Source organism: Rhea americana, unplaced genomic scaffold (genome assembly GCF_003343005.1).
Source record: "Rhea americana isolate MKP2758 unplaced genomic scaffold, rheAme1 scaffold_6, whole genome shotgun sequence".
NCBI lineage: Eukaryota > Metazoa > Chordata > Aves > Rheiformes > Rheidae > Rhea > Rhea americana.
The window spans coordinates 5700313-5719686 of record NW_028186756.1 but is presented as its reverse complement, the minus strand read 5'-3'; the positions used below and the strand labels follow the sequence as shown (position 1 = coordinate 5719686).

The following is a 19374-nucleotide window of genomic DNA, read 5'->3' as shown; positions in this document are numbered from 1 at the left end:
ATGAGTACACTTTTTTTTAAGTGTTCTTAAAAGATATGCTTTTAAAACTAAGAGCTGGAACAGAATCTCTTCTAGAAATAAACAGCACTACATTATTATTATTTCATATTCAAGAATTCGAAATCATTGTGGGAGTTCCATACTCTGGCATCTCTAATCAATCTGGCTTAATAATGATTATTCTGAAATATTAGATTTGAAATTATTACTTCCAAAAAAAAATTTTTTTTTGGGGGGGGGGGGGGCTATCTTGACTTTAGGACAAAGTGGCTTCACCTTTGTATGTAGGTATTTCCCAGAAACACCTAATTAGGTTCAGCTGAGGACCACTTATTCAATCCTTTCTCAGACAAAAAATGACTGGCCTCTAAGGGACTGTTGTCTGCGTCAGGTGTGCAGCACTGATCCCTTGCTGTGCAATGAAGAGCAATGCTTATCATTAATAGTAAAATATAAAACAGTCTCTAAACAAAGCCTAAAGTGTTTTGAAGATCAGATAAAACTAGGATTAAATTTTGTGTCATAAACAGTGTATCCAGCTGTATGTTTTGTGTTTAGCTACACAGATGACTACTGCAGGCAACTTCAATATTTATATTTTATATGAAAAAAAAGACAAACTACCATGCAAACAAGAAATGTGAAATGCATCACAACTTTATAGGTAATTTAAAGGTCAGAGGGTCAGCGCAGAATTGTTAAGTCTGCAGTTGAGCAGATCCAGTCACAGGACCACTTGTGCTGGGTCTAGAGAGCACTAACAGCCTGATGGCCCTGACCAACCTCACCTGGGGCCTCCACCCACCCCTGACCAGGCCTAGAAGCCTATTTAAGCTCAGCTTGGGAGTGGGGGTGTACTACTCTCCTCGCTCTGGGCTCCAGGTCAGACACAGCTGTGCCCTGCCTGGCTGCAGGCCTGCTGGCCCAGCTCCCCCAGGCTGGGCACCTGGCTCCACCTTCGATCTGCCCATCACAACAGCTTGAGTCCTGATGAGTCAGCCTCATTGYGAGGAGCTTGCTGTGAACGTGGGCTCCAGGCTGAACCTGGCTGTGATCCCCAGGCTAGGGGATGGCATTCCCTTGCTCAGGTACTGTGGGACAGGCTGGTGAGACCCTGGCCCTGCTTGCTGGGTCACCATGCTCAGCTCCTGGCTCCCCAGCCTTAGGTGGGCAGCCAGCTTTTGTGGCCTCCTTGTTAAATGTTATCTCTACTGAGAAATGATTTGCTTTGAATTATCTTACTCTTAAAATGCTTCCACCATTGTATTGAAATAGATCCAGTTGAATGCCACTGAAAACAAAGTTCTAATTCAATACAGAATAGGACCAGCCAAAATGAGATATGGCAAAAATCCAAGTATTTATACATGACAAATATAATCCAAGCTTCTTTGGGGAGAGTTATTTCCACAAACAGGAGTAGCTCACTATGGTCAAGTCGAAGTCCTGCCTTTCCGCAGAAGGAGATAGCTGGCTTCTATTAAGTAGACAGTTGACAACTGAATGGACGCAAACTTATTCTATGTATCCTTCAAATGGTAATGACTTTCAAGCACTATTTGTGAACTTAATTCACAAACATAAATGAGTCCGAAGACTCGATATGTCCTTAGCATTCAGTCTTTTAACCTAACAAGTATTTTTGTGTGTCTCAAGTATATTATTGTTACATATACTTATGTAAAAATATGCTATATATACTTCTACTGATACATAAGAATATATTACTTTTTATACACAAAGTAATGTAAAATGCTTACATTTTAGGTACATAATTTAGTTTTCTTATTGTGATGCTGTATTTTTGAAGGAGGTCCTGTTATGATGGTTTGCATGTTCACCATTGTGATGTTGTTGAATGCCTATAAAAAAACTGTTACTTGGAGTTACAGATTTTTAAACTTTTAAACATTGCAGGAACACCAATAGATGATGTGACACTAAACAAAAAACAGGTAAGAAAAAACTTCCACTAAGATTATTTGAAATGTAAATAACTAAAAAATTTTGCCAACAAATGTGACTGAAGATCAGAAAAATTGGCAACATACCACATTCAGTGATTTCTATATAAAGAATGTGTTCCTAACCATTAAAGTAACTTCTTTTCCTCTCCCACTTTACTCTGAAAAGGGGCTCTACTCTTAGATTAGAGGCAATATCTTATCAAGTTGTGCCAAAATAAAGATATGTAATCAGTGATGTGTTGATATGGATGTAATTTGGTTGCTTCAGAGAAAATCTACTTTTTAAGTACTAACCATAGTAAAATCTATTTTACTGGACTTGAATTCCTTATGTTGACTTCAGCTGATCTTGTCCAGGAAGAAGCTGAAGACTTTGAACAGTTGTATAGGCTACTGGCTATCCCAGACACAGACATTTTTCCTACCTTTAGTTCCCTGTGTAAATCTTAATTATTTTGCACCCAATCCAAGAACACTAGCTCTAATAGTGGTATAGACAGATATGCTTTCTGTAAGCTATAAGGTTTCTGCTAGGAGATAGGTCTCAACTTCAAAGCCTCACCTAGATTTTTCTAACTTCCACAGCTCTCCATCTCCATTCAACTCTCTATCATTCTTTCAGTTAATTTCATAGATTTTACCAGGAAGATAGATTGTGGTCACTCCATTCCCTTCTTCACCAGGACTTATTTCTGGGTTGTCATCTTGCTTGAGTTAACTCTGCTACTAATTCTGCTGCCATTCTGCACTTTCCTATGCTAGTGCAATCAATGGATGCAAGTGTTTCTCCTGCAGTTCAGAGACAGAGCAATGAAGCTGCCCTCTTCTTTCTTTTTTCCTTCCCCCCATCCCCTCCTCTTCCTTGAGAAGGCCAGAAATGTTTAGCTGAGATATCTGACCAAAGATTTGAGATGATGACTTGCATCTGCTTAAACTGTAAAAGGTTATGTTTTTATTTTTGCATATAAAACCTAGAAAGATTATAATATACATACTGATAATGGTAACTATTTGCTTTCCAGGACTTGCAGAAACCTGACTGAATAGGTTCTTCAAGCTTTTTTTATGGTAACAGTAGAATTAATTTACATGCAAGATAAGAAAAAGATTGAATCAGTTGGTTTTTATGTAAATGGAAACACAGAGCTATGCTGAGTAGATGTTATGGCAAATTTTGGCCTGTAAAATAGAATGCTGAGAACACAACTTGAAAAGGCTGTTTTTCAAAAGCAGCACAGCTGCATAGTCACATAAAGCTATTTTAGAATTGATATACTCTACAATAATCTGTTTTCTTTTGTTATAGTTATTATCAAGTATCAGAAGCTGTTATTTATCTGTTAATAGTAATGAAAAAAGGAAAAATAAGTTATACTGTGGCCTGAGAATCTGACAACAGTGGTATGAATGCCATGGGTAAGCTCTTTGGATACTTCAGAATGTGCATTTGTATAACAGAAGCAAATCACAGAATCAGTAAGGTTGGAAGGGACCTCTTGAGATCATCTAGTTCAACCCTTCAGTTTAAGCAGGGTCACCTAGAGAATGTTAGACAGGGTTGCATCCAGGCAGGCTTTGAATATCTCCAGCGAAGGACTCCCCTTGCATAAGCCTGGGCTTGAATCAGGGACCTTCATATCTTCAGTCTAACACTCTCCCAGCTGAGCTACTTCAGCCTAAATGGCAAATTGATTCTCACATTCCCTACAAAACAACCAAAAAAAGCTATCAGCAAGTGAGAACTRAGAAATACTATCAAACTAAAAACTTACTCAGCTATCTTGACAGAAAAGGCTTACAAGAATAGAAAATAATGAACTTTGAAGCTCATGCAATTCTACTTCCTGTGCCACTTCAGAAAAACAGGGTCAACAGCCACTTACAGTATGTCTCATGACTTTCATGGGAAAGGGCTCACAGGAACAAAGCAAGGTTGACTACAAAGTCAAAGACAAGATCTACCACTTTGATCCATACACATATGCTCACCTAAATCTGGCTAGAAGGTATGGCATTTGGTGCTTTGAATTATCATCATCTTTTCCTTCCTAATCATTTGGCAAGATCTGATCCTATAGCTGGGCATCCCATATATGAATCTACACATCCAGATTTAGCAGCAATGAATCCTTGCCAGCTTGCTGTACTAGAATTTTCTCACCTTCGTTTTCCTCTGCCCACATTGTCATTATTTATCTAATGGTGATAAAGCAAATTACCAGAAAACTCTCATTATTTTTACCCATAAGAGTTTTTCCTGCCTTAAAGTGGAACCACTGAATTCAAAGCAATAATTTTAATCAAAGAAAACAAAACTAAGGTATAGGAATAAGGTACAAGTATAAAATCCTTTTACTGCAGGCTTCCAATTTACTACAGGAAAAAATAAATTCACGGGAAGACAATTTTCAATTGTTTCTTCTCATTCGTCTCCTACCCTGCCATCCCAACACCTGATTCTAACTCATATTTTCAAGAAGTACTTATGAAAAGCACATGCTTATCTCTATCTTACACAGATTTATTGGTGAAATGCATTATCTTGAAAAGCTACACAAATTACTACTTCATATACTTTTCATGTCAGCAAATAAACATCTGAGTATTCTCAACAGCAGCACAGTATGCTGGCTTTTTTGTGAACTGTAACATCATCTGCTTGAACCAAGTATTATGCCATCATTTTCAAAGGTTCCTTAGAGGAATATCTAGCCATATATTTGGTAGCTGATAAAATAGCTCTCCCTTTGTCAATATCTAGCCATCCTTTATCATTAATTTTTATTTCACATACAAAAGGACAGCTGAGAATCAAGAGTTAAGCAGCAACTTTGTCATTGATACTACTCTATTAGCTCTGTCTTATTTTTGTCAAGAACATCTCTCCACGCATAGCTTGGACATGATTATATCAAAAGTTGATATAATAAAAACAAGGTGGTGTGATACACTTTTTGATTCAACAACTCTGAGATCTACTTGTAGTTACCACGGATATGCTAACAATTCACCATCCTCTTTACCTTAATTTTCACTTAAAATGGGGATACTAGTCATTGCTTTACATTGATAGCAGAGAGCTCAACGATGTTCATGAAGTCACTTTCAGATTTTCTTAGAAGTTGAACAGTACCACTCCATAAACTAAAACTGGAATTAAATAGACTGTAAAGTTGTTCTCATGAAAGATTTCATCATTAATCATATAGGAAAAAGTACACTAACAAAAAATAATCACACCTCATATTCAAAGTTGTAGGAAGAAACTAARTTTTGACTGCTGAATGGAGATGTGTTGCCAACTTTTTTCAATGCCACAGTGAAGTACTACTATCTAGAAGCTTGAGTGCCAGTCTTTAACATAAAAGCCACTGACTGAGGTCATTAGCATTACCCTTAATGGCCTAATTTTATAATACTTTCTAGTGAAATACAGGACMTTTCTTTTAGCAGTTCAAATCTAAAAAGTTTTTTTTAATTGTTTTTTCTCTATTATAAACCTACATTTGAAGTTACCTGTGCAGAGCAGAATCTTGCCAAACCTAATACTATATAACATTGTTATCATAGTTTATGCTGGAGCTGATTCTACAAAATCAGTTGTTTTCCTATATTTTAGAAAAATGAAGAAAAATAATTACTAAAACCATTTTACTATATGGTAAAAAATTTAGAAGCAACACTTTCACATGTCATAACTGACACATACAAGTTAAGTTACCCCCAATCTATGCTAATAAAAGAGATTCAAAATTCTGTGATAACTAAACCAACAAGAAATGTAAAACTAAGGTGATTTGGAAGATAAAAGATGCTGGTTTTGATACTGTTGATTGCAACAATTTTGGCTAATTGAGATTTTACTGATATCTTATATGGAAAAACATTCTTTTTTTCAACTAAACATTCCATTTGTTGCATGGGTTTCTCCGGGGGTATTTGGGGGAAAGAAGAATGAGACTCATTTTACTTCACGTAACTTGAACATGGGAAACCCTGGTTATAGCTGCTACTAGATCAAAGATATCTGCAATGAAAACTGCTCTAAGACAGAACAGAATTTTGAACTTAGGTATTCTGGCACTTTAACTACCAGGCCACTAAATGTAAAGAAACACTCCAGAGAGTCAAAATGAATTTTCATCGTAATTCAGTAATTTTCATTGTAATTCCCATTTTGGAAAAATTCTAAAACTGCCATAATTAGTGGCTTTTCTTCATGACTTTTAACACTTTCTTAATATTTTAAAAATGAGTATTTCCCATCTTAAATGAGAAATAATGTTATTTTGTACAAGCTTCTTTCTGACAAATGTCTTTCTACAAAGGCTCACTGTCAGTTCCCAGAGTCATATACTGCAGGCTGCTCCCTCTCAACATATGCACATGCAGCATACCCAATCTATGCATGAGAGCCTTCTGTGGAATTTTTTAAAATTACAGTAGATTCATGACAGCCCATGCACAGACCCCATCACATAAATTTCTGCCCCAATTAGAGAAGCCACCAGGACTAGCTTTATCATCTCAAATGCTTTCCTTCTCTATCATGTCACAAATGTGGAGTAGGAATGAGCTGTAAGACAGATAACATATTAATGGTGAAAGCTTGCTCTCAAATCTTTTTTTTTTTTTTTAATATAGGATCCTATAACTTTCTTCCTTATGGAATCACATACATGTGCATCATGTAACATGCCTGTATTTAGTCACATTTTAAATTGGCATAAAATACATCAACCATGTATTAAAGTCACATTTATTTACAGTTGTTTATACATGAAAAATCTAAATCATAACTACTTTCCAGTACTGGTCATAAGTGTGAGATCTTCATTATTTTGTCTCAAAACGGCAGTTCTACAAATATATTTCCTACTTCAGACAATTACCTTTGGAAGGCAATCCTAAATAATTCACTTGCATTCAGCATTCTGAGTGGTAAATCAGAAGTTCTTACTTAAATAGAAAAATATAGCATGGGGCACTCCTATGATTCTGGAGGGATCAGTTCTTCAGGGATGTCTACCTGCCATACACCTCTGCTCCCTCTGGCAGGAATTGGTTCTAGCAGCCAGCGTGGATTTGAAACAACGGTCAAGTATTTCTGCTCTAGATTACTGAGGACAGCTTTGTTTTCCAGCTCCAAAACCTTTTCAGGAGGTAAATTCTCTGGATACAGGGATGTCTCTCCAATGTCAATTAATCCTGTATTATAAAATGAAAAAATCTGGTTGGTTGACCTTCTAGAAAAGTTTTTTCAAAAGTAAACCTCCCAAATTACATACAAAACAGCTAATTTATGTTATCAGAAGAACATAGTTTCAAATATGCACACCTCAAAAAAGTGTCAATCACTACTGTATGACTGAAGTTAGGTAAAGAACTGTTGAAGCATGCAGTTATAAGATCCCCAATCCAGTGAGATACAATTCTGTCAAAAGAAGTCTGCTTCTTGGAGAGCTGCTATTGAAAACTCGTGGGCTACAGCCGGCCTTGAAACAGCTTCTTTAAAAATAAAACTATTATCTGCTCATTATCCAGACACCATTTTATTACATTTTAAGATCTTTAAAGTATATGGATATTCCTGCTCTCTGGATCCCTTTTTGCTTTTGTAAAATTTATTTTATTGAATTTTTATATTGTTTAATGTTGATAAAGACCAAAGAAGCTTTTATAGCTACTCTGGTTTAACATTCAATTTACACTAAGGTTAGAAATCTTGGTCTTAATATTACTTAGCACCTAACAATTTTCAGTACTATAGAACTGGAACAATTTTCTGGTACATGTGATAAAAATAATTTATTTTGCAGGAATAGCAAGAAATGAGGAGACAGAATGTATGACAAGCAAATTGATACTCAAGAAAAAAGTACAAAATGAGTGGTGGACACAAACTTTAAGTTTTACACAGTATGGCTACTACATTACATTTCAGCACAACACAAGCAAAGAAACACCACTCTCCTACGCTGCAGGAGCAGCGAAAGAGCCTCTGAGCATCGGTGGCACTTGTAGCATTTGTAGAACTGAAATAGGCTTTATTTACATAATAGTCTAATACATTAGACATGCAAAGCAATACGACATGATGACTTCACTTAAACTACACGAGTACTGTAAAATGATTTCAGCAAGAGTTCATAAGCTCAAAATGCAAAAACGTGGAGTTGCCATATTTCACAGGATGAAACTAGCCAACCTCATTTATGTTATCTTACTGTATGACAAGGTGGCACAAATCAGCGTTATTTCTCGTGCAGATTTTAGAGCTGCTGCATTTTAAACCTTTAGCAGGGGTCTGAACGYGCTTTAGAGAGAAGAGGGGCCCCGCAGCCCCAAGCGAGCGGCCGGGCAGCGCGGAGACGCTCTCCGCTCGCAGCTCCCCCCCGCCGCGGGCCCGCCCGCGCAGGGCGGCCCGCCGGGCGAAGCGCCGCGACCCGCGGCTGCTTACCTGCCACGACGCCTCTGCCGAACTGCTCCCCTCTCTGCAGCAGGCGCCGGAGCCGCCGCGGGCTCACGCCGCGCCTCTCCAGCAGTATGGCTCTCCAGCTGCCGCCCTCCCAGTCCCGCAGCGCGACGTGAACCGCCACGGTGCGGCCCTCGTAGGCCGCGAGCCAGGGGCGCCAGCGGGTCTCCACGGTTTTGAGCCCGTTCAAAACCAGGCCCGCGTAGGGCTGCCGGAAGGAGACGCAGCCGAACTTCATCCTCGGAAGCGGCTTCGGCCGCGCAAAGGCAGGAGGCGCCGCGCCCCGCCGCCCCGAGGCCGCGCAGCCCTGCCCGGGCGCCGCGCGTCTGCGCGCTCGCAAACGCGCCCGCCGCCGCCGCGGCCCCCTCCCAGCGGCGGGCGGGGGGAAGGAGGAGGCCGGCCCGCCGTGCCGCCGCCCCCGCGCTCTCCCTCGCGGCAAGGGCTGTTTCCTCACGGACGGCGCCCCCCGGGGAGGGGAGGGGAGGCGGCGGCTCCCGGGTGCGCACGAGCCGGTGACCGCGGCCGCCCCCCGCCCCGCAGCTCAGTAACGAGCTGCGGCTGGCGGCCCGCGCCCTCGGAAGCTAAAATGGCGGCAGGAAGGCGCTGCGGACCCCGCCTCGGCCTCGGCAGGGGCGGGCGGCCCGGCCCGGCCGGCTCGTCCGCGGGTTCCTCGCGGGAAGGAAAAGAGAAACCGCGGCGCCATGCGAGCAGGCAGCGAGGAAGAACCGAGGGGCAGGCTGGAGCCTTAGTGCGGGACGGGGCAGGCGGCCGGGGCGGAGAGCGAGAAGGCAGGAATCGGAAAGAGGGAGCCTGAGGGAAAAACGTGGTGGAAACGGACAAAGGAACTAGTGACAAAACACACAGCTCGTGGGTTCAATATATCATTATTTTGTTTGTTTCTCTCTTTCATGTTATTTTCATGTCGTGTATCCCAAAACTACATCAAGGGGATGCGGTTATGTGTGGGATTTGAAAATGAGCTTCCAGTAAAGTGGTTGAAATACTACTAAAATACTGCATTTGGGCGTCACGGCGACTGTCCAGATGAGCCGGCGGGATGGCAGGCGCGTGGCACGTCCCTGCCCGCCCGCCCGGGAGCGGGACGGRCCCTGCCGGGCGGGCTGTGCCGGCCCCGCTCGCGTAGGGGAACCTCGTTGTGTGCCGGGCCCTTTACGAAGCGCCTCTGCGCTGCTGCCCTCAGCATTTCTAACAGAAGTATTCTGAATGGCACGGTTGTTCTGGCGAGGGTGTTTGGAGGGTTGTCTGCTGCTTTTGCTGTGATCCCCGGCAGGCTGTCCCTTGAGACAGGCAGCAGGAATACACGAAGGCCTGCTGAGCACCGCAAAACCGAGGTAGCTGGTAGAAGAGGAGGATTGAAATAGGTGTATGGCTCCAGTATGTTTGTTCAATTTAACCGGCATAACCAAAATATATTTTACATCAGTGTATGTATTTTAACACAGTTCCATTCCAAAATGAATGGAAAAATAAAGTGACTTTCCTGAGGCAGCTTGTTCACTCACCCTGAGCAAAGGGTTGCAAGCATGTGAAGTTTGTARCTGGGGAGATTTTTCCTTGCATGTAGCATCTTTGAAAAAGAGGGAGGAGGAAAAAATATTCACAAGAAGGAATGATTTTGCAGTAGAAGTAATCAAATCCTGATTTCAGTGGTTTCATTTTTTTTCCTGTTAAACGTGTAAAAAAAATTTAAAAATTGCAGGAACTCAGAAGTGGAAAGAGAGCTGTGATCTGCTAGAGCTCTGCATAAAGTGAGATGGGCTGTTCCTGTAGTTCTCTGAAGAACCTGTCTTCCAGAAAGGCAGAGGAGCTTCACACAGCAGAAGGTAAGATCAACGCAATATTTCTTGCCCAGAATCTTGTCCTCATGAATAATAGGTGTTTGCAGGKGAAACTTTAGCAGTCATCTTAGCAGTGTGTAACAGCACTGGATAGCAGAGTTGGATGATTCTTTTCTAATGTAAGACCCTTGGGCAGTTCTTGTGATAGTTGCTTTTGCTATATACTTCAAATGTAATCTGTAGTGAATGTTTTGTATTCTAAATTATTTTATATCTGGTAAGAGTTTAACTGCTGAGACTTTGTTTTCCTTATTGCCATTTTCAGAAATTCTGACTGTTTTCATTATTTTTTTCCTGCATAGTTCTAATGTGTTCAAAGTGTCCTAGATGGTGTCATTCTAATCCTTTTTACAATGCCATAATGACAAGAAAAAATAATAGATGGCAAGAGAAAATAATAGGTGAAATAAACTTAAGGTCATTGTAATTTTTAAAGGGTTATTATCTTAAATGTCTTTAGCTTTAAGCTATTTCCATCTTACTGGATGTGCACGGTTAGTTAAACAGATTCAACAGGTTCTTCAGAGTTGCAAGTATTTAATGAGTTTTTCTGCTTTTTTTGGTATTTGCTTTTGTACTTTTTCCACTACATAATTTCTGCATACATAGAAGTTGCTTATTCAGGGAGAGYACAGGCCAGAATTTTTTCTCCAAGTGTCAAATTTGGGTTACTTCAGTGTAACTTATGCTGGGATTTGTATCGTATGTTCAATCTTGTAAGTAGAATATATTTTTCATGACTTAAGAGAAAATCTCCAAGGTGTTTAAATTCTCAAGTCTAACAGTTCTAAATGAAATGTGAATAACAAGAAATCTGTGTACTACAAAAAGTGAACAAATATGTTGAAATTCTCATGTCAGAAAACTGGCATATTTAAGTTGTAGAAACCTTGTCTAATACATGAYGATTCATTAGAAGACTGAAAAGCAGTTTGCAGCAGCGCCCCCAAAAGACCTCAAATAGTCAATATTTGTATGTCTTCAGTCTTACAAGTGATGAATAGTAAACTGACTTTAGGTTTCCTCAGGATGCAAGATCATGATTTCAATTGTGCAATGGTGAATATGAAAAAGAAAATTCTAATCTTAGTATATGATCAACTTAAGCATAAGATCTTAGATCCTTGTAATTGTTTTGGCCACTGTGGCTTTGACATGCTAACACCAATTTCAAATTATGTAATTTTGGCACAGTATCAGACACAATAATCTCAACAACAGGAAATTCTACAARTTTGCTGTATACTTCTGTAAAGTGTACTTTGTTTCAGTATCTCTAAATGGGCTTTCCTTACTGTATCTCCTAGTATCTCTTATTTTAGTTTTATGRTAGAATAAAAATTGTGCAGTTTCCGTAATTGGAATGTATTACTGCTTCTGTGCAGCAAAAACAATGCCTAGTACATCATTTATAAGGATTCAGGTCTGATCTCATCTAGATAGGCAAGCACTGCTGTGGTTCTTGTCAAATCTACTTAGTAGCTGATTTTACATGTTTCCATACACAGCAATATGTCCTGGGATATCTCAGGTCAAAATCAGGTCAAGATGTGTAGTGCTTAGTTACAGTATAATCTTCATTTCGGAAGTGGGTAAAGTTATGCCAGAGTATGTTCCAGGACACTGGAGGTCAAAACTGAATTTTCAGCTRTTAATAAAACATGAAATGCAAATAAACGTATTGAAAGGCAAGTGTTTGCTATTTAATTATCAGCATTCACCAGAAGCTATGACACATTGACATATGAACATTCATAGCTCTTTGCTGCTCTTAGAACACCAAACACTGGTGAAGTGTGAGGCTGTGATTCAATATTCATTTGGCAGTGATACCATCTTGAGGAGTTCTACTAACCTTCTCTGTTTCCCTTCCTTTCCATTTGTTTTACTCTGTTTCTTAATCTCTCTGTCATTTGCTGCTAGCTGAAGTGAAACTATGGCAAAAGGGTGCGGTTCCCATACTTTAAGTTATTTTCTGCTCTTCAGAGTTATTTTTAACATTGATCAATTCACTGATCCTGTTCACAACTTAATCCCTAAATATCCGATGAAAAAGTTTGCACATGTGAAGCAAAGACGGGTGCAAGAATCTCTTAATGTGGCTTTACAAAGTAGAGCGCAAGCATTAAAAAGTCTTAGTATTAATTTACCAGTATTTTTTCTGATTTAATAACTCCTTTTCTATATCACAGTTACTGTATAGAAAAAAATTCACTGAAAACTTTCTCCTGTGTTGTCAATATTAATGTAGGTAGTGCCATGTGAAAATGAGGTGTGCTGTAGTGATATAATAAAACTTTACTTTCCTGTTTTAGAATTAACTCTATAAACCAAATCCAGGGGCATTATGAAAGAGAGGTCTTCTGTCCAGAAAAAATACATTTATTGGTCAAAGAATACAAAGAAGCTTTCTGGCATATTGACAGAAATGAAGAACAAACTTAATGTGCTTTGAATATGACAGTTGTTCTTWTCCGTTTAGTTTAGTCTGCTATTTGAGCAGCTGAGTGCCTCTGTCTTCAAATTCTTGAATACAGACAGAATAAATGTCTTCAGAAAATACTTGCGTACACATCTTTTTATCAGGTACTTTGCAGATGTGGAAGCATGTAGGCTGGACAAAGGTGAATTTTGAGAGAGAGAAGTATAAGAAGGATCCTTTTGTGGGGGTCAGGTGAATTAACACTTAAAACAACTTCTGCTCATGTAATAGCAACTTAGGCTGAAACTCCTCACACTGTTCAGATCTTCCTGTGGCTGTGAGAGACATTCACTTTTCTAGAGTATATACATAGGAATTTTTGGCAGAGACATATTTGAGATATGTTTATACTGTGGGTACACCTTTAATTGTACGCTTTGCATGTATAGTTCTGCAGTGTGTGCAGTGGAAGAAAGCTAGCAATTCACATGCCACATCTAGACATTCTCAGTCCATGCAGTGTAGTAACAGGAAGATTTTGAGATCAAAATCTTGTGTGGGAGTTAAATCCTGGAACTTCCATAATAGCCAAGGGTTTTTCAGTCATTTCATTGCAAATARWKKRWKWTSYKWWMRSAWMWYMMWYTATCTCAGACAAGAATGGAAATACCTGATAGCTAGGTGARTGTGTGTTTCTTTTGGTGATGCTTTCTGACTTTACAGCAATGTGGAATCTCTGAGATTCCACTCTCTGACTTTACAGCAGTGTTAGTACTAAAAAGTTGCCACAAGTCCCTGATTTTCTTACCTAATTGAGACAAGGAGACAAACAAATCGTTATTACTTTCCAGAATACTGCATTCTGATTAAAAAGTTGTCCAAACACTAATGTTATTAGTTGGCCTGTTATGTCCAGTGGGAGTCCTTGATATCTTATAGGCAAATGTCTTTATCTCCTGCAGTTATGCTTATTTTTGTATGTTATTTAAAGACTATAAATCTGTATATGAGGTATCACTTTATTTGTACTTTTTTGAATGGAAGTTTCTTCTCAGTATTGTCCAGTGTGCTGGATGCTCTCTCCCCAACATATGAAATGTCCTGTCTTGGCCCTTTTACATCAGTTCTTGCTGCTGAATTTTTCATATGTGAATTGGGAGTCAGTGTGTGAGCATGAGACTTGACAGGTCTATGAATGAGTTTTATCTACCTAGTGATTTGTTCCTAAACTTTTAGGTTGCTAATATTAAGAGATTATCTTGATCCTTCTGCTGTTCTGAAGGTTAGAAGAAGGTTGTAAATACAGGCTGAACACCAGGCTAGCTGATTTAAAATCATCTTGTGTAGCACTCAGTAGCAATCTTTTTTTGGTTGAGATACGTGGCTTCACGCTGAGGTAATCTGCAGGGGAAGGAGAGCTCATTACGATGAGCTCTCCTTYCCCTGCTGATTATTATGTCCTATTCCACAGGCAACTCTGAATGCAATGTGCAGCTGCATAAAACATTTTAAAGATAAGACTGATCAGCATCCTTGTATGGCTACGGATCCACAACCAAGGTTCATGCCCTCTAAAATATTGATTTTTTTTTTAACTGTACCTGCATTCCTGCTATAAAAGAAACCAGCTTCATAATTGTTTCTCTTCATGTCTTTTCAAATGCAAGATGTTACAGAAAGTTTTGAAAGATTGTTTAGGGCTGTTTGTAATAGCTGGAAAGTTTGCAGTACCAGTAGTAGCTATAATATAAGTGGATTCCTCTGTTTACTTAGTAACGTTTGTCTTATAGGAGAGTTTCTATGTCTAGGAATTCTTCATCAATTTGTACTGTGTTTGGATAAGTACCTTTTGATTCTCTCTCATCTGAAAGCACTTAAAGAAAGAGGAGAAAACAAATTGTCTCAGCATTTTGAATTAATCGCAGAAGATATTCCTGGCAAGAATGACAAGAAAAAGCACTTAKGTGCAGAAATAAGTGCATTTCCAAACTGGTCCTGTATGTTCTTATGTAATCAAAACCTTACTTTTTTATTAATTATTGATAAAACACTCTAATAAAAATGGAAAATGCAAATGTTTCCTTTTCTGAATTCAGTGGAAATTTGCAAACACTGTCTTCACTGAGAAAGGTTCTCCGATCTCAAGGGTCAGTCTAATTCTTCTTCGTCTTTTTTCCTTTTCTAGATATCTGGGCAACGTAAGTTGTGTTAAAGAAGAGAGCAAGAAATGGGCAATTGTATTATAGGGAACGACTTTATTAAACAACTCGGGGGAAAAATGTTTCTTCTAACTGGTAACTGACACTGGTTACTTTTTCTGCTCTTAACATCTAAAAGTATTTGAGATAAAATGGAAACATATAACACAAATGTCCACATAGATATCTGTATGTTGTCTCTATAGAGTTGGTACGCGTGTTTATTATCATGATGTTTAGAAGAATTTAKAAAGCCTAAATCTATATCTGTGCAGTGTTAAAAACTGTTTGTAGAGTTATATAAGATCTTAAAATAGATAGTTCAGCTATGTCTTGCTCATTCTAATAATCATGTGTATGTGTGTTACCTTAATGAGTTTTGTGGATTTTGCTGCACTCATAACCATTTTATCTGTGTCTAATCTTTTATGACTGCTATGGATATGTTTTTTTCTTTTATGTATGTATTGAAATTTTAGGTCGTATTTTAAAATACATCATCTCATAGTTTCTCTGCGCTTTCTTTTGTTTTCAGGGATATCTCAAATATACTGGGCCTGAATGCTTTTTTCAGTGTCAGGAATCTTAGTTTCCACTTCCCTGTTGTCTCCTTTAGTAAATACAGTGTGTTTTCATGCGCAGTAGATGTGCACTTGTAATGATGTGAAGTGTTTTACCTTTTCTTAGGCATACTTTGAAAGATGAAGCTGCATTTTATCAGTTATTTCCATAGTGTTGATCTAAATGTACGCTGAAGTATTCCATATTTTATTTTAATCGTTAATCAAGACATCAGATGAACTTCATCTTTAATACATCATMAGGCAGAAATTTAAACAAAATAAAGCTTTTTTGGTCAAAAACCTGAACACATTTTATTATCRAAAACATACTTCGAATTGAAAACTTATATCCACATCATTGTGAAATAACTTTTGTAAAAGACCTTGTATCATATCACTAAAGCACAAAGCTCAACATAAAGCTGAGCTCTTAAATAGCACTTTYTTTCCCTTCTTCAAACCTTAATACGTATTCTTTGTTTCATAGTTTTGTGAACTAGACCAAATTTTGAGTTTCATTGACATAATGCTACYGTCTGCTCAGTAACTATGCTTCTTGGTCCTTTTCAGCTTTCCCCTAGGTGGCACCATGACCCGCAGAACAGATCTTGTAGACTTCTGAAGTTACTTCTAACTATAAATGTTTCAGCTGAGTGATGCAAACATTTTCAAACCCTGCTTGGTCACCGTTTTTTTTTTTTAACAACTTGTACCATTTCTTTGGAGAAAACACTGTTGCCCTTCTATGTCAGAAACACTAATGATTAGGACATGCACAATAAGTGATTTTAGTGGTTGGAACTGTTAATTATTTGTAAAATTAAATATCTACATGAGATAGATTCATATTTAATTCTTTTGCATTAAAGGGAAGGAGGACACTGACACCTATACAGTACAGTAGACTATGGGACTACCCCTCCTCTCTTGGGTAATAGAAAACTATTGTTGTCTGTATGGAGCTTCACATTACTACATACTTCAGTTCATGTAATAAAAGAATGATGCARTTATTGTCTCTGGATGTGATGAGAGCTAATGAAAATTTGTTACTATGAGAAGTTTTTGCTGCTTCCTTCTCTCTGGAGCATCATTRTGATTTCTTTAATGATTTTAAAATAAATTCAAAGCATTTTGTTGAAATTAATACAGTGAGATCAGAACTGTGCCCTAGAACTCTCTTGTAGACTGTATCACAGCATACCTGAACATAAAGATCATGCTGTTCATTTTTGTCACATAAAAATATGATCTAGAAATGACAGTAAACAACAAATAATGAAATATCAATAGTAATGCTCTTAATTCTATAATTTTCGATGAAATTTTAATGCTTATGTGGTTGTAATCCTCTATTCACTGTTAGGTGCAGAGTGGAGTTTTGTAACAGAACTGTAAAACACTGTTCTTGCTAGTACTTTCTTTTTGGTTTTCTACATTTGTTAGACTGATTCTTTGTGTTTGCATTAGAAACTACTATAGCGCTGTTGGTGTGTAGCTGGTGCTGAGAACCTGGCATTTACAGTATATGTATTTCAGGGGATCAGACTAGCTCTGATCTGAGTGCATGGGGTCAGCTTCAATTCCTTCAGTACTTTGCTTCAGAAGCTGCTGATCTGAACTAAAACACTAATGTAGATGCAGCCCATATGTACTGTCTGTGTGAGTACCAGACTGACCCTGTCCCACATGCATTGTATAATTTAAGGTCTACCCATGCACGCACTTTCRACCTTAAGTAGATCCTCGTTGTCCAGTTACACTTTTTCAAAAGTGTTTGTCCACTGTCACTTACAACCRTGATATCACATTGGCTCTGTGTTGTACCTAGACTCTTTCTGACAGAGATGGAGAGTGAATACTTGCTTAGCAGCAAATTCTAGTCTCTTTTATGGCAACAGTGTTTTACTGCGCACCTAATGGGCTTTCTCAGACAATTGATTTATATGATCACCTAGCAAAGCAAARTCTTACAACATTACTTACTTTATTCTATTTTAATAAAGCATTGTACTTGTGAATTGAARTCCATTTCCAGAATTTAGCTYRAGCTAAATTCTGGTATCGCTTGCTGTTATGGATCAGCATTCTGTTGATCAGAAATGTGTTGCTATGAGCTATCATTTCATTCCAAGTATTTATTATGACTCCGGTTTATGGAGTTGGCGAAAGTCCTAAAATCAGAGAATAGTCTTCTAGATTGACAGGTCTGGTCCAATATTCTGTGTTCATTATTGTTTATATAGTGTCATTCACATTGATGCAAACGTTTTTGTCTAGGTGCTGGTCAGATATTAATGGCAGAAGTTGCAGTATGCAAAATTAAGAATACATTTATTTTAAAGAAAGAAGAAACTCAGGCTGTGTGACAGGTTGACTGAGGTATTGTTTTCTGATTCAGAATTCAGGCTGTGATACTAACTTGAAGTGCCTGTAGTGGGCTGTGGTGTTGACTTCTAGGATTTCTATAAAATTTAAGTTCAAGTACTATGATAGTAAATTCAGTATCTCTGCTTTTTTGAAAGTTTAGTTCATATCTTAGTTTTTCAATTTTGTTACGTTATTTTGTTATTTCTTAACTTTCTCATGTTTAAGGATTTTTTTTCTAACCTAAGTTTATCAAAAGTTTGATCTTTTACTTAAAGATGTATGTTCATAGTCTCGTTATACTCATTTACACTTTATGTTTAATCTGTGCATTACTCCTTTTCAGTGCTGTATCAATAAGCTATTGACAGTGTCTTTTGCTGTAATTATTTTATCACCTTATGTGGCTGGTAGAATTTTAATGTCTGGGGTGGTATTTATGTAGTCAAACCTCCTTTGAAGGAAGTCTTCCTAGTAGGAAAGTAATGTATATAAATCAAAATTTCAGTCGTCTTTGAGGGTTTTTTGTTAGTAGTTTTGGTTTTTTACATTTATTCTCATATTCTACAGTATATTTTCCTTAAGTGTTCTGACTCATTTTGCAAACATTAATTAGAAGGAAGACCAAAATTTTAGAATGTGAGTACATAAGTTTAGCCTGTGAAAMTCTGAGCATTTTTAATTTATGTGATCACTGATGAGGATGCTGACAAAAGTTTGCAGRATGTATCAGTCATAGAGTCATTTCTGGAASTCATAACCTGTGACTSCCTCACTACAAGTCTCATCAGGAGGRGGTGTTAGCCCTCTGGGAGGGTGTCTTTTCTCTACTTCCTCTTTATGCATCTGGACACGTGAGGAATGGATCTGTATAACTAAATAAGTAATAATAATCCTCTGTGCCATTTGAGCATCTGGCATTCTTGCATTTAGCGTGTATACAGAAATCACCAGAGTTAAAACTAAATGCAGTTAAATCTTTGCAGAGCCTGAAAATAGAATTCTAGATATAAATATTTAAATCTGCTTGAAGTCTGATATATCAATTCTGGCAGAGTTGAAGAGAGTAGACACACAAGTKCTGTTAGTGCCTGTGAAAACGGCACAGAGCAAATGGAATGTAACTAAGTTTTTCRGCTTTATATTCCCCCATGTAAAATGTTTCTTTTCCCAGTATTTAACATATAAAATCACACTCTGTTTTAACCTCAAAAGCTGTGGAATCATGTTGATGTGAAGGACTGTAGGACCGTGGAGGGTCTACAAAATTTACTTGTATATAGCTCATTACACATTCTCTTCCTGTTTAAAGCTRTTGTACCAATTTTAAACATTACAAGATACCAGAAACACTCATTGTCACCTATACTACATGGTATTGTTACAAATAAATACACCGAACCTCCCTAGTACCTTATGTGCTGCAATTGTATTCTGTTTGTTTTGTTAAATGCCTGCTTCCATTTCAAATTTATTTTAATTATTTTTTTCTAATATTTGCTGGTTTCCACAGACAGGTCGTA

At 38.2% G+C, this 19374-nt stretch overlaps 1 protein-coding gene and 1 long non-coding RNA gene across 3 annotated transcripts; one reads left to right on the top strand and one right to left on the bottom strand.

The window, feature by feature from the left end:
* Window positions 1–6658: 6658 nt before the first annotated feature.
* LOC146587386 (protein EOLA1-like) lies at window positions 6659–9029 on the bottom strand. The gene is made up of 2 exons (XM_085319595.1): window positions 8428–9029; window positions 6659–7175 (listed from the first exon to the last, which is right to left on the bottom strand). Exons 1-2 carry the CDS (start codon window positions 8678–8680, stop codon window positions 6958–6960), a joined length of 471 nt encoding a protein of 156 aa, XP_085175721.1. The 5' UTR covers window positions 8681–9029; the 3' UTR covers window positions 6659–6957.
* LOC146587385 (uncharacterized) lies at window positions 8846–19065 on the top strand. 2 transcript variants are annotated; one of them, XR_014897639.1, is made up of 4 exons: window positions 8846–9309; window positions 10163–10286; window positions 14909–15017; window positions 16055–19065. It is a non-coding gene; the product is annotated as an uncharacterized LOC146587385 (long non-coding RNA). The 2 variants fall into 2 exon arrangements; XR_014897638.1 differs by lacking the exon at window positions 16055–19065 and having other exon boundaries at window positions 8860–9309; window positions 14909–15435.
* The last annotated feature ends 309 nt before the right edge of the window (window positions 19066–19374 follow it).

Bases quoted from the DNA above. Each gene is read 5' to 3' on its own strand.
- LOC146587386 (XM_085319595.1), bottom strand. From the start codon at position 8,680: ATGAAGTTCGGCTGCGTCTCCTTCCGGCAGCCCTACGCGGGCCTGGTT. The intron at 7,176-8,427 runs GTAAGCAGCCGC...TTTATAATACAG, and splicing joins CGGCAGAGGCGTCGTGGCAG to GATTAATTGACATTGGAGAG.